We start from the raw sequence: 14,977 nt of genomic DNA, 5'->3' as shown, positions 1-14,977 counted from the left end.
TGACAGGAAAAGCATTGCTAGACTCCTTCTAGTTTATATCTTAGGGAACCAACTGGTGATAAGTGTTATTTCAGTTAGGCATGAAAGAAAAGAATTTCCTTCTGTTTGCTCTGCTACAATTCTCCCATCATGGTTTCACCCTAGAGAATTTCATAATTTCATCCTAGAGATATCCTTGTGATTGTTATGGATGTGATATAATAAACATATTGAAAAATTCTAAGGCCATCAAAATACTGAATTCAAGATGGATAATTAATAGTAGCATTTGCATGGATGCTGAGGTGTCTGTGTTTATAATAGGTCTATGTGTTCTGTGCATTGAGCGATGGTGTCTTAGTGCTGTGTGTAAACTGTGCTGTGTCAGGAATTGGGGGATTGGATGGGGTTCTCTAATATGGGTACTATATATGTTGAATTGTAAATGATGATGTAGTATGGGGTACTGTTATATTTTTTAAGTGATCATTGCCTTTTCTGCTGTACAATATGACCCTTCTCATCTCTCTCATTCATTTTGCATGCCTCTGCTCACTTCTGTACAGCCACAGTTGAGGCTATTGAGGCTGAAAAAGGTACGATCAGAGTCCTTGCGCTGGGCAGAGATCTGTGGTGTGTGGGTGGGCATCAGAGAATGTCCTATGGGTGTGTCTTACTTCTAGCTTGCACAGCCCAAGATGAATCAGACTCACTGACTCATCAAGTTTAACAGTCGTATCATTTTCTTCTTCTTTTTTTTCTAAATCCCAAGGACTGATTTCCATAGTGACAATTTGTTTTTTTCCCTTTTCTAGTATAGTAATGAGACCAGCATTTAATGTTCCAGAATTCTTTAGAGTACAGCATGTTATGCTATATAATTGCAAATAAAGATCTGTTCCATATTTTGCATGATTCTTTGCTACTCAGATTTTTATATTCTTGAGTGAAATCCTCTCTAGATACAGGTTTGGTATTCCCGTGATAAAAAAATGATAGTCATTTTCAGTAATTCCCTTGAGAGTGCAGGAGCTGTCACCATGAGTTTGTGCTGCAGTTTGGGCTGTTGTTTGCTGGTAATAGTGTATTCATGTGTATCATGTATTGACTTGGTAGTACGCGTTGCTGAAAGCTTTGCTGCCCCAACCATTTATTTGGTTCACATGCATAGACTTTTGAGTCTCAGGGATTGCATATTAAAGCAACTAGATCATAATCAATAGTATGGAAATCTTTTCTATGCACATTTTAATAATAGAGGATACATCACACCAGATGAAGTGAATAATAAACCATACCAGTTGAAAGAGGATTGCTGTCTATTTTGATTTGGGTTTCCAAAAAATAGGCAATGAATAGCTAGTGAATTAAGGAAAGCATCTCCTAAATATGGAACTCTAAATACTTTTTATTACCTACAAACACAGATTTAACTCCTGGAGGCATTTCCCACCTTTTTCATTTCATATTGGTGGTGATGGAGTGATGATACCTTGTCCTCCAAGGTAGTTCTAATTGCTAAATTTTAGCTTTATTTCTTTTCTCCTCCCGTGTTCTTGGTACAGATTTGTATGTTGAGGATTAACTTTGTTTAGCCTCCTCACTTGCCCCTACTCTTGTTGCTGTCTTACTGTGATAGCCACTGTTGATTTTAGAGCCTGAGGTAGGAGATAATTGATGAAGTAGGAGTCAGGCTGAGACCCTGAGACCATCGCCTGGAGATCTCAGGGTCAGGGGAGGGCTATTTTTGTGTCTTGTTTTTTTAAGGCTATGCTAACACTTGTCATCTATGAAGCTATCATGTTTATATTTAGGTTTAAATGTTTCATATTTTAAGGGGAAATCTGGAATGGGGATAGGCTTCAGCTTCAGTACAGTTTAAATGTTGCTATGTACAACTAATTTCTTTCTTCTTAAAAATCATTAATTATGTTTTTGAAATCTCAGAAATGTTTTTCAATTACTGACTTATCAAATTTGCATTTTGTTAAGCAATACGAGGATTCTCTCCACCACATAGAATCTGCAGTTTTGAAGAGGCAAAGGGTTTGGATAGGATCAATGAGAGAATGCCACCCCGGAAAGATGCTGTACAGCAAGATGGTTTCAATTCTCTGAACACCGCACATGCCACTGAGAACCACGGGACTGGCAACCATGGTGCCCAGTGACCCACGGCTTCCCAGGGACTCTCACATCTCGGGCCCCAAATGGACAGATCACCCGAGGAACTGGAGGGGTCGGCCAAGCTGACTGTCAATGTCACAGTCCCTCTGGAGAAACCATTGTGCTTTTGAGACCCCAGCCCCCTTCCTGGATGGAGGCTTGAGGGCCCTGGGACATGTGCTAACTGATAAGATTGGGTCATCGCTGCCAAGGTGGAGAGCAGTGAGCAAGGGGCTTGGGGCAATTTCCAGTGGAGGGCGACTACACCTCCATTTATGCTTGTGGTTCACACATTTAAGTTTACAAATGAGATTTCTTTTTCCCCTCAGTAGAATTAGATTTTGTTTTTCAACCATAACTTCAAATACAATCCTAAGAGCTAATGTGGACTTTTTTTTCCATGAAATGTCTTTAAAGGATGAATTAGCATGGTCTTAAAATATATTTCCGAGGTTACTAAGCTGTATTTTGAATTATGGGCAAAATGCTGAGAAACCCAGTTGGCATTTAAACAAAATGCTGACCTCAGGTCTATAGTTCTTAAATGTGGCTAATTCTGTAATATAGTCTTGGTATTTTTCAATTATGAATGCATAACCTATTTGTAGGCAGACTCTCTTACTTGAACACAAATCCAAAAACTAATTAGAATCTTTCTTGCCCAGATCTTTTGAGATTTAAACCCCACAGATTTAAGAAGAAAATCTCTAAATTTCAGAATTATGAAGAATTACAGAATTACTCATTTAAGGTACTTTAAAAAGAAGTTTGTACATTGTCAAAGTAATTTTAATTCAAATCATGTCTGTAAAACTTGACGTATTTTGTGTATGCATGTTTTAATTTTGCAGATATTTAATATATAGACCTATGATGTACAGGTACGACATGTATAGGTTACCTAGATGTTATGAGAAATTTTAGTTTCTTGTGAGTACTCAAGTTGCTTATACAGCCACCAGGGCGATTTACTGCTGGCTCTCTTATCATTTTATGTTTTGATGCAAAGGAAATTTTAAAATGTTCTGGAAGTGTTTTGATTACGCAGTGCAGCATAGAAGCAATGGTTCTGTTCAGTCATTCAGATGTTAGTGGAAGCATAAGAGTCAAGACTGCATGTTGAACATTTTCTTTTGATAGTTACAGAACTGCTTGGTTAAACTAAATGGAACCATGTGCTTATTTTTCACAATTACTGACCTGTATTGACTGCCACTGCAGTTTGGTATATACTTTTCCTTTGGTGGCTTGCTTCCCTCATGCCCTGGAATACAACTCAGAGCTCCAGGCAGCGGAACCATCTATTGTTTGTTTGCCAGAAAGTGCACCCTGTATGGTCTCCTGTCTAAGTTGGAAATATTATGCATGTGCAGGACTATTCGAGTATTTTATAAACAGTAGCACACAATAAATTCCATGCATGGGCCGCTGCTCCTATCTCTGTGTTGGGTTTTATTTGGAAGATGTAGTCTGATTTGACCTTCTCCTACAAATCAGAAAATCCAGTTAATAGAATTGGGATATATCCTTAAGAGAAGATTATCTCCTGAATAGTTAATGCTAATTTGATGAATTAAATTCTTGTTTTCATAAATTTTGCTCTTTTTTTAAAAAAAACTTTGATTACACTTGTTTTGTATGAGTACTAGTAACTGAGTGCTAGGAGACTCTGGATGCCTATTATAGGCCTAAATCTATTATTTAAAACCAGTGTTTCAGTTAACTTTTAATTGAAAGAAAATGTTATTGTCTATAATTTTGTTACAGTAGTATTTGGAATATATTAGGTGTTTTAACAATAAGAAAAAAATGATACTGCCATTATACTCCTTTCTAATCAAAATAAGTATAGAACTTTGCAAATTGAGGGAAATTTGCATTTTGTGCAACATTTTATAGTATAACTGTATAGGAAGTTTAATTACAAGTTTTCAACATTAATTATGATACATCATGAAACATTAAATTAAAATATTTATACTTGCCTAGTTTTTGGTAGCAAAGAGAGCTCAAATTGTTAATCATTACAGCTTCTTGCTGTAATATCATTTCTAAATTAAGAGCTTAACTGATATATCAAGTAGTATTAACTTCTTTAGTCCTGAGGTCCATCACTAGGGTTATATAGTATTTATGGAAGTATAGGTAAACATGAAGCATCATTAGCAAAGCAGAAGAATTCAGGTTAATGGTAAAAATTAAAAAGAAAAAAATAAGAGGAAGGAATGAAATTCAGAAAAGGTGGTATACATGAAGAGTGGTAGAATATTATCACCCAGTGTCTCATAGATCCTTTCCTATTTGTTGAGTAGGAAACTCTTTCTAGTCTGTCTTTTAACTAGTTTCACAATGAACTATAGAAGTATTTTTAAAGTGTTTTAAAAACAATTGATGATGAATGCAAGCTGTGAAAAGTTCAGATCTTCCTAAATTATAAATTTAAATGTCTACCAGAATAGTATTAATGTTGGTAAAATTACTATTCAATATCAAATTTTTCCTATATATCATCTCCTTTCACATTCAAAGATGACATTCTGAGTTAGAAAAGATGATCTGACTTCTTTGACCTTTTGCAGTTCAACCATTAACAAACCTCAAAACCCTTAAATGCTGTACCAGTTAAATTTGAATTTGGCCTGAAACCTTTGCTTAAAATGAATTATCCTTATTTTATTCAGGATTTTTGCCTATTGCAACTGATTTTCCTTTTCCACAGCTATTCTACATAATGTTATGTAATGGGTTTTTTTTGTTTTTGTTTTTGTTTTTTTTTGCATCCTTAACACTTTTCTTCCACCTTCCCTGCTTGTAGTTTGTTCTTCTGCAGTTTGAGGTTTCCTTGGAATCCACTCTCTACATCTGTTCATATGTAGATTTATTTGCCACGGTCCAGGACCTCACTGCAAGTGGTTCTGTTCCCTAGTTTGATGATGTTCACAGAAGCAGGTAAGTGACATAGCTGGGGCCAGATGTGAGCAAAGTCAGGTCTTAGAGTCATACAGAACCATGCACTAGCAACTTCTGATAGGTTCTGGTGCTTAATAGCTCTAAGTGACAAGGAGCTAGGAATGTGGAATTAAAAATTCTCTGGATCAGCATCCATTATAGGAAGGAATGAGATATTTGAGTTGATTGTTTTCTGTTTTTTTCTGTTCCTAGAAATAGTGTATTTTTAGTCATTAATATATTGCTCTTGCTTACATTAATATCCCAGAAAATTTTATTCCTTTTTTTTTTTTTTCCCCACATCGTGTGGTTCCAACTCACATCCCCTGCAGTGGCAGCTCAGAGTCTTAACTACTGTACCATGAGGAAAGTCCCTATTCCTCTTTTAAAATAAACAGGTGGAATACCCTGATGACATCTCCTCAGAAAGTGCGTTGCTCTCTTTTCAGGGAAATTGAATTTTACAAATTAATTCTGGATGTTTCTCCTAAAACTGATTTCCCTTTGTTTACCATTAAATGACTATTTCTGTTCTTCTTTTCTGGGCATTATATTTGTACTTAAGTTGTCAAGTTGACTTAGAGCAGTGTTTGTTATGCTAAAAAGGACTCTGGGCTTGTGAGAACCCGTCCTGGGTCTAGGTTGACATCTTAGAACTGTAGGAGTTCCTGTTTCTCTGTGCTAATGTTTATCAAATACTGACTTCTGAACTAACCCCCGGGGCTTATTCTTGATGTTGTGGACTGGGAGCAGAAATGTCTTAGTGAGAGAGGTCCAGGAAGCAGTAGGCTTCACCTTTCCTCAGCCGCCTTGGCCTTTGGTGAGCTTGGGAGTGTTGACAGAGTTCTGAGCCTTCTTGGCAGAGAAGGAAGGTCAGAAAGAGAGAAGTTCACGGGCAGGGGGCCAGGCCCTTACTTGCCTCGTTAGAGAGAATTCAGTGTTGTCTGTCTCGTTGGCAGGGCACACCTAATCACAGAGACCCAGCATTTCAGCAGTTTGCAAATGAAAGTGATATGAAGGGACAGCTGCAAATCAGCCACAACCTAGATCTGAGGAGATCAAGCATTTACTTCACTTGGAAGAAAGAGAGAAGGAAGGAAGCTGAGGGCTTAGCAGGGTAAGTTACTTTTCCATCAACTCCTCTGCTTGCTTAGTTTATAGTTAAGTAAAGAATTTATCACCTAAGGGAGTGTTAATCACTGATTAGGCAGCTAAATGTGGTCATAATAGCAATGTTCCTAATGTATTTTTCCTTTTTCTCTTTCCCAACCCCTTTTGAGGATCCCCAGTGACTAGCTTCACTTACCATTCTCTTCCCTACCTCCCTAAAGACATTTTTTGTTTGCTGGTGAATTAGAGAAAATTAGATAAGCCTCACTGGTCTGGAGATGGTGAAAAGATGAGTATGGTTTGGTGAAATTTGAGTCTGTTGGTGGTAAGGAGCAGGGAAGATGGGAAACCTAGGTGTGAGAATAGGCTAGGTAGTATTTTAGGGAATTTAGAGATGAAAAGTAAGTTTTTGTAGGCCATCGAATTCATGTCTCCTCTCCAGTGCTTGGTGTTGGTGTTCTCTCTATATACTGAGAATAAATTAAAGCCCAAGTCACTGCCTTTGTTTCTCTCAGGTCAGCCCCCACCCGCACCCCCAAACTTGAAGGATCCTGGATCTCACTGCAGGAAAGTTAGGACCAGGGGATCTGGGTATACAAACTCAGACATGAGCCTGATGATATATACAGATGCAAATGCAAAGATCTGGCTTCTCATTCCCACCTTCTTACCTTCCTGCCAGAAAATTAGTCCATTTGTATCAGGAACCCACTCCAGACACAGAGGCAAGTATGACATCAGGGATTTCACCAACACCATACCTCCCCACACTGTGTGACCCCTGGACTTCTAGCCAGTTCAGCCAGTCTTCCTTTGGACTTAATCTTCCATTGGAGGAAGGACCTCTCTTTGGAAAGGCAGATAAGTACCCTTCTGGTCTTAATTGACTTCTATTGTAGAATAAAGTTGAATATCAGAAAGATACTACTTTTGGAATTTAAGACTTGATTTCTCTCAAAAATACTTTTCCTCCAAACCTATAAAGAAAAGTCCATTCTTTTAAGGTTTAAGAAGGTGATGTCTTGCCAGAGGGGGCTGAATAGAGAGAGCATATAAATACTTATTCTAGGATTGCAGTGATTCTGGGAATCAGAAGAATCCTAGTGAAGCAAATGCTTGGTGATTAAAAGTGGAGGGAAAAGCCAGGTCAGTTTTTTGAAATGGGGGCCTAAGGCGTGAGGGCAAGTCCATCCACCCTTTAGTAAAGAGAGATGACTCTTAAATCCTAAAATAATGTCCTATCTTTAGGTCTAATTTTTTCTTTATTGGTGGGAATATAGAAGATATGATACGCAGATGAGCTTAGTTATTTCTGTATCGTGGACTTTGAAACTGTTCGTTCATTTATGCAATGAGGGGAAAGAATACAAAGGTAGAATGAAAGGATGAAGAGAAAGAAAGTACAAAGGAAACCAAATTAGTTCTTCCATTAGCCTGGGAACAGTGGTTTACAAGAGCCATGTTGTAAAGTGATGTGTGTTAGCTGGATGATTTGGGGAGTTTTTGTTTGATTGTTGTGCCACCTATATCAGCTGAATGAGCATTCTCCCCAACAGATCAGGTCCAGAAGGATTCAGTGTTAGACCATTTTTGAAGCAGAACACAATTCTTGATTTGAACTTTAATAGTTAACTCATTCACAGTAAAACCAGCCACTGTCAGCATTGTCATATCCTGTCATTTCCCTATACCTGGAGGCATTTTATCTGGGGAGCAAAACAACTTTTTAGCTTCAAAAGCTCTTGTAGATACCTTTCTTTTCTTTTTTTTTTTTTAATTAAGGTGAAATTCATATAACAAAATTAATCCTTTTAAAATGAGCAATTAAATGACATTTAGTTCATTCACATTATTGTGCAACCATCACCTCTATCTAGTTCTAAAACATTTTCATCACTCCCCCCTCCCAAAACACCATTAAGCAGTTACTCCTCATTCCTCCTTGAACCCAGCCCTTGACAACCATGGATCTGCTGTCTTTGGATTTACCTATTCTTGATACTTCATAAAATTAGAATCATATAATGTGTTGTTTTATGTCTGGCTTCTTTCACTTAGCATAACTTATCCACATTGTAGCATGTATCAGTATCCATTTCTTTTAACGGCTGAATTTATATGTATGTATGTGTATGTGTGTATGTATATGTCTCCCAGTTTGTTTATTCATTCATCTTTCGGTGACCTTTAGTTTGTTTCTGCCTTTTGACTATTGTGAATAGTGCTGCTACGAACATTTGTGTATAACCATTTGTTTGTGTGCATGTATTTAGTTATTTTGAGTATATACCTAAGAGTGAAATTGCTGAGTCATATGGTAATTCTATATTTAACTTTTTGCAGAGCTGCCATACTGTTTTGCAAAGCAGCTGCACCATTTTGTCCTACGATCAGTGCAGGAAGGTTCTTTTTTCCATATCCTCACCAACACTTTTGTTTTTTCCATATCCTCACCAACACTTTTGTTAATTTCTAGTATTTTGATAATAGCCATCCTAGTGGGAGTGAAGTGTTGCCTCCCTGTTTTGATTAGCCTTTGATTAGTAATGTTTAGCATCATATGCTTATTGGCAGTTTGTATATTTTCTTTGGAGAAATGTCTGTTCAAGACTTTTGCCCAGTTTTAATTGGGTCATTTGTTGAGTTTTAGAAGTTCTTCACATATTCAGGATATTAATCTCTCATCAGATGTGTGATTTACAAATATCCTTTCCCATTCTGTGGGTTGTCATTTCACTCTGTCCTTTGATGCACAGAAGTTTTAAAATTTTGATGCAGTCCAAGTTATCTTTTTTATTTTATTGCTTGTTCTTTTTGTGTCATATTCAAGAACTTGCCAAATCCAGTATCATGAAACTTTTCTCCTGTGTTCTTCTAAGATTTTATAGTTTTATCTCTTACAGTTAGGTCTTTAGACTTAATAATTAAACTCAAACCATTCTAGTTCCTTAGTTCCCAGAATTTTCCCACCTACATTTCTTCTGCTCATGCTCTTCTTTGTGCTTAGAATTCCTCTTTCCCTGTATTTGTATATTCAAAACATCACCATACTTAATGGTCTATTCCAACTGCTACCTGCTTCATAAAATCTTCCTCTAGCGCACCAACTGAAGAGACTCTCTTCTGATCTCCCATTAGTGCTTTAGTTTCATTTTTCTCGTAAGATTTATACACTGCCTTTTGTTATAGTTTACATCTAACCCTTCTATAAGACATTTAAATGTTCAGTATATTTTTTCCACATTTGTTTCTGTTACGGTATTTTGTGAAGATTTTATCTGTTTATCAGTAAGTATTTATTGAATGAATAGGTGTTTTAATTTTTTCCAATATAGTCTCTTTCATTTCCTCAGTCCTTGTAAAAGGAATAGGCCAGGAAAGGAGGATATCACAGTGTTCTTACTAGGTAGTTGGTGAATGTTGGCTTAGTTGTACTTCAGAACTCATCTCTTTAGGAGATTTAACTAATACTACATATAACTTGCTCCAGCTATATAACTCAGCATTGTAAGTGCTAGTGCTCATTTTATATCCATTTGATTTCTACTTTTGGGTTTATTGCTTATAAATGTGATGATAGGTCTTCTAAAATGAATGTTTTCCTTCTCCAACTAGATTAGATTGATTATTTCTCCAATTACATGGTAGTTTTGGACAACCAAAACCTCCCTTGCTTTTTCCTCTATTTTAAGTTGATTGTTAGGAACACACTAGTAGTATATGAATATATTCTTTGTATAAGAAGTCACACATTGCAAAGAAGTCTGAAGTTCCCTTTCATTGACCTAGTTCCCATTGCAGGGCCTTTGCCCCTTCTCAGAGGAAAAATAACTGTTAGCAGTTTTACATGAGCCGTCCCAGACTTTTTCTAAGCATCTATATTATATATAGAACTTCACGTGTAACACATATATGCATAATTATATTCACATATAATTAATTCTCTGTTTTTTATAACTGCGTGTGGTGATCAGTAATCAGTAGATATGAAATAAATCTTACTATTACCTGGGCCTGAGAGACTAGAATGACAAGTAAAAGGTCAAACATATGAAAACACATCACGTGTGTCCAACTTACAAACTTCCATTCCATATCTGTTCTACATATAGCCCCCAGGTATTATTGGACAGGCCATGGCTCCACGGTCCCGACGACGAAGGCACAAGAAATCCCCCTCATCAGTGGCTCCCGTGGTTGAGACCCCACCTACAGCTGTGGCTCCTGTGCCTCTGATCCTCTCTAAACCTGGCCCTAGCATTGATTCACTTGGTTTCTTCTCCTTGGAGAATAATGTTCCTGGCCTATCCCAGCTGATCCTTCAAAAACTGAACATGAAAAGCTATGAAGAATACAAGTGAGTGACTAGCTCTGTGCAAGAGTGATATATTGTCTCTGGCAGAAGGTGGAGAGGAAGTGTAGCTTGGGAAATACAGGGTATTTGCAATGAGGAATTTTCTCATTCCAAACTGTGCCAGTTTTATTACTATAAAAGAAATATGATTTGCTTAAATGAGAAATGATGGGAGTAGGAGAGGTGAAAATATATAGAAGTCAGGGTAGGTATCATGAGAAATTTTGGAGATACTTTTCCTGTTGCCATTCCTTCTCCATACTGTCTCTGCAGGTTGGTGCTAGACGGGGGTACTCCTGTATCAGGCTTTGGATATCGATGCCTTGAAGAAATGTTCCAGAAGATGGAGGACACATTCCGATTCTGTGCTTACTGTAAAGCACTCCCCAGGGGACTTTCAGACTCCAAGGTCCTCCGGCACTGCAAAAGGTGATTAGTCAGGAGCTGGTTGGGGAAACTTCTGGAATGATCCTGTTCCAAGACTTCATTGCAGGAAGAAAGGTCTGAGACTTGTAACACCTTTAGACATTTCAGACCTTCATAACTTTAGGCTCACTCCTCATTTTGTCTGATCTAGGCCACAGAGAAATTAGAAAATACTTGCTTATAAGGTTCATGTTTATTTTGGTATGGGGAGGTTAGAGAGAGATCAGAATATAATCCTTTCTACCTCTCTTCTCTTGAGTACTTAAGAATTAAGACCATATATGTTCTGAGGAGGTTGAGGCCAAGCTTGTGATAATAGAGCAACTACAAACTCCTGGTGGGCTTTCTTTTTTTTTTATTTTCTATAAGAGATGTAAAAAGTTAGTTATAGATAGAGGCTGAAGTGTCACTCTGATCCAAGGGGAAAATTGCATTCCCACACTCTCCTTCCTCCTCTGCTAAACGTAGTCCCCAAAATTGGTGCAGCAGCTGTCGTTCCTCTCCCTACCTTCCTCACCCAGTGATCTTTCTTCCTAGGTGCGGAAATATCAGTTCCCTTCCCCAGGCGTCCCCCATTCACCTATGAGGTATAGGAACATCTATTTCTGGGGCTCATTCTCTCAGGTGCAGAAATGTCTATTACTGTGGTCCAGAGTGCCAGAGGTCAGACTGGCCAGCACACAGGAAGGTTTGTCAAGAACTGTGTCTTGTAGCTGTGGACCGTCTCATGGAATGGCTTCTGGTCACAGGTAGAGTGACGGTATTGGGAACTCTGCCATAAAGGTCATATGAAAGCATGTTTCAAAAAAAAAAAAAAGGAACCGAATGGGACAGGGGAGTGGGGCTGCAGTTGTGGTGACAGGTTGGGAGAATGAACATGGAGGGAATATTGAAGTCAGGAAAGGATTAGATCATTTCTTATTCCTTCTTTCCCGCAGGTGATTTTGTCCTACCCTCAGGACCTTGGTCATGGCTGACTGAAGTTGTACAGGGTTGGGACACCTGGTTTTCTATGCGATGTTTACAGCTAGATGATACACTGGATGCTGTGCTTGACAGTCAGGCCATGACCACCCTGTGGGCCAGTGTGAGACGGCCAAGACCAGACCCAGATGTCCTGAAGGGCTCTTTGAAGCGGTTGCTGACGGATGTCTTGTCACGGCCCTTGACACTGGGCTTTGGGCTTCGGGCCTTGGGAATAAATGTTGGGAAGGTTGGGGGAAGCACAGTGCACGTGGTTGGTGCTTCTCATGCAGAGACATTCCTCACTCGCCCTGGGGACTATGATGAGCTTGGCTACATGTTTCCTGGACACCTTGGCCTCCATGTAATCATGGTGGGTGTAGATGTGGCTGCTGGCTTTTCACAGAGCACCTCAGCTTCACTCCTGGAACCTGGCACAGTTCAGCTTAGTGGCCATAGGGGCCTCTATCATGACTTCTGGGAGGAGCAGATAGAGACTGGGCAGATGGCCCATCCAGATTTGGTGGTGGCATTCCATCCAGGTAAGAGCCATTGGTTTGGGGGAATAAGGGGTCAGTCCTCTGGGAGTTTTCCATTCTGGCTCTTGTACTTTTGGAGCCCTCTTCATTGGATTAGGTTAAGCATAATGTAATGAGGACCCTGTTTGATCATTATGTGCTATATTTCGGTTCATAATTTTCCGTTGAAGAATCTAGGGTAGGAGATGGTGGTAGATGAGCATTGGAGGTGAGCTAGGTGAGGGGTGAACACAATTATAGAACTATGTTGTTTGGGGTCTATCTTTGCATTTCCTCTTTCTATTCTCATCTCATTTTGTTCCATAGGTTTCCACGCTTCCCCAGACTTGATGGAGGCTTGGCTGCCCACCCTCTTGCTACTTCGTGATTATCAGATCCCTACAATGATTACTGTTTACAGGTTTTGACCTCCTTTCTTTGTGGTACCTCCTTGATTCACTCACACCTCTATAGATAAACTCATTTCTCTCCCCTTTGCTCATCTTCTGCCTTCTGGTGAGGATTTTTTTCCTTCACATACTTGACTTTCTTATCCCTTCAAAGTGCTATGCTGGTTAATTGAGCAGTTAGTATAGACATTTGGGAGGGGGATGGCCATTGCCTTAGTCCAGCCTTAGGTAATTTTGGGGTTTAATGAGCAGTTCCTCTCCTACCTTTTTCATAATCAGCAGAGCAATTTTTTTTTCTTTGTCTTCCATAGCCATCAGGAGTTGGCAGCCTCGTTGCAGATTTTGGTGGACCTGGATACACACATCACAGCCTATGGAGCTAACCCTTTTGCATCCCTTAAACCTGAACAGGTCTACTCCAACCCGAACAAGCAGCCAGTTTACTGCAGTGCCTACTATATCATGTTTCTTGGAAGCTCCTGTCAGCTGGATAAGAGGCAATTGGAAGAGAAAGTAAATGGCAGGGTATAAATAGCTGAGCCAGATCATGACTGGATGTCTAGAAAATGGAGAGGCTGTGATAAAATACCTGCTGATGCCAGATTGTTGCCAACTTTCAAATCCACTATATCGTAAACCTAATTCACTTGTCTTGGTAGATTCTAAGCTGAATGGGAGCTCCTGTATGATGTGACTCATTTCTAAGAGGTTAGCCACATGTTGCTTCTAGAGACAAGATTCTAGATGAGGGCAGAAGGCCCTCATGTCAGTCTTTGTAGACCATAAAGTTCTTAACAGTTTCCTTCGTGAGAAAGTTACACCTTTTGACTTGAACCACATGACACCAAGGAGAAGAATGGCACCTTACTCTTTTGAAAAAGGCTTTCTTCTTATACAGCAGTTTGGACTAAAAAAAATGCAGATGTCATAATGACTTGAAGTAGTGGAAGAATGAGCAATTCAGAGAAGTGGTTGGGAACATGGGGGAGGTTGTAAGGACTGGCAAACTGTTCTACTTCCTGGCTTTTTCGAGATATTTTTCTCATTTTCCTGTTTCTCTTGAGGACTTCTAACTTTAGAGCAACTTTTTGCCCTTGTGTTGTATTTTAGATATCCCAGGGTGTATCAGACTTTACTTGAATATACTGCAGTTTGTTATCACTTGGTGTACACCACAATAAATTCAGTTTGGGGCTTCTTAAGTCACTTGTCTTGTCTTATTTCCTATTCACTGGCAAGTGTTACTTGTCCACATAGAACATCTCAAGATTGGAGGTTTCTCTCTTGCCAAAGGAGTGGTTAACATCACCTCTCTTTTTGGGCCTGTCACTGTACCACACCCTGTCCGTTGTCATCCTTCTTTTTTTTTTTTTTTTTGTCACCCATTTCTTATCACACTTAGGGATTAGGATATTCCCTAAGTATTTGTTTCTACAACTTGCTATTACCTCAACCTCTCCACTTGTATCCAGAATATTATATAGAACTCTTACAACTCAATAATAAAAGGACAGAAAACTCAATTTAAAATGGGAAAAATAAAAATAAAAATGGGAAAATGATCTAACAGATGTTTCTCCAAAGAAGATATAGAGATGATCAATAAGGACATGAAAAGATGCTCAACATCATTAGTCATCTGGAAATACAAATCAAATTTGTATTTGTACAATAAAAGAAAGGACTTCTTTTGCAAGGATGACAACAAATAAAAACATAAGTCTTAATGAGTAATTGCAACTCTCATACACTACTAGTAGGGATGTAAAATTGTGCAGCTACTTTGGAAAACAGTCTGGCAGTTTCTCAAGGAGTTAAACATTGAGTTACCATTTGATCCAGCTATTCTCCTAGGTATGCACTCATGAGAAATTAAAACATTTGTGTACAAATGTTCATAGCAGTATTATTCATAATAGCCAAAAAGTAAAAATAACCCAAGTGTCCATAAAGTTGTGAATAGATAAAATGTGGTATGTACATATAATGAAATATTTGGCCATGCTGGGAAGGTTTGAGGGCAGGAGGAGAAGAGGGCGACAGAGGATGAGATGGTTGGATAGCATCATCAACTCAATGGATATGAGTCTGAGCAAACTCCA

General features: G+C 38.7%; 2 protein-coding genes across 11 annotated transcripts in view; both read left to right on the top strand.

Annotated features, from left to right (window-relative positions):
- The window catches only part of PPP3CB (protein phosphatase 3 catalytic subunit beta), a 47,285-nt gene extending 43,703 nt beyond the window's left edge, over positions 1-3,582 (top strand). For 5 of the 8 annotated variants that reach the window (XM_065922609.1, XM_065922608.1, XM_065922611.1 and 2 more), the window contains 2 exons: positions 546-575; positions 1,972-3,582. In XM_065922609.1, coding sequence (XP_065778681.1) covers positions 546-575; positions 1,972-2,150 — 209 coding nt within the window. In that variant the 3' untranslated portion in view covers positions 2,151-3,582. The remainder of the gene's footprint in view (positions 1-545; positions 576-1,971) is intronic. The other 3 variants (XM_065922612.1, XM_065922614.1, XM_065922613.1) reach the window with 1 other exon arrangement.
- A 130-nt stretch (positions 3,583-3,712) lies between these two features.
- MSS51 (MSS51 mitochondrial translational activator) lies at positions 3,713-14,077 on the top strand. Of its 3 annotated transcripts, none has more exons than XR_010661516.1 (7): positions 3,713-6,211; positions 10,317-10,561; positions 10,832-10,987; positions 11,609-11,733; positions 11,923-12,489; positions 12,793-12,981; positions 13,187-13,280. XR_010661516.1 is itself a non-coding variant. In XM_065922616.1 (7 exons), the coding sequence occupies exons 2-7, from the start codon at positions 10,341-10,343 to the stop codon at positions 13,404-13,406; spliced, it is 1,383 nt and encodes a 460-aa protein (XP_065778688.1). In that variant the 5' UTR covers positions 3,713-6,211; positions 10,317-10,340; the 3' UTR covers positions 13,407-14,077. The 3 variants fall into 3 exon arrangements, 2 of the variants coding, with proteins under 2 accessions (XP_065778688.1, XP_065778689.1); XM_065922616.1 differs by having other exon boundaries at positions 12,793-12,886; positions 13,187-14,077; XM_065922617.1 differs by lacking the exon at positions 12,793-12,981 and having other exon boundaries at positions 13,187-14,077.
- Positions 14,078-14,977: the final 900 nt, after the last annotated feature.

This window comes from Muntiacus reevesi, chromosome 2, assembly GCF_963930625.1.
Source record: "Muntiacus reevesi chromosome 2, mMunRee1.1, whole genome shotgun sequence".
Lineage (NCBI taxonomy): Eukaryota > Metazoa > Chordata > Mammalia > Artiodactyla > Cervidae > Muntiacus > Muntiacus reevesi.
Note: the sequence above shows the minus strand (reverse complement) of the source record. Positions and strands in the feature narration are given on the sequence as shown.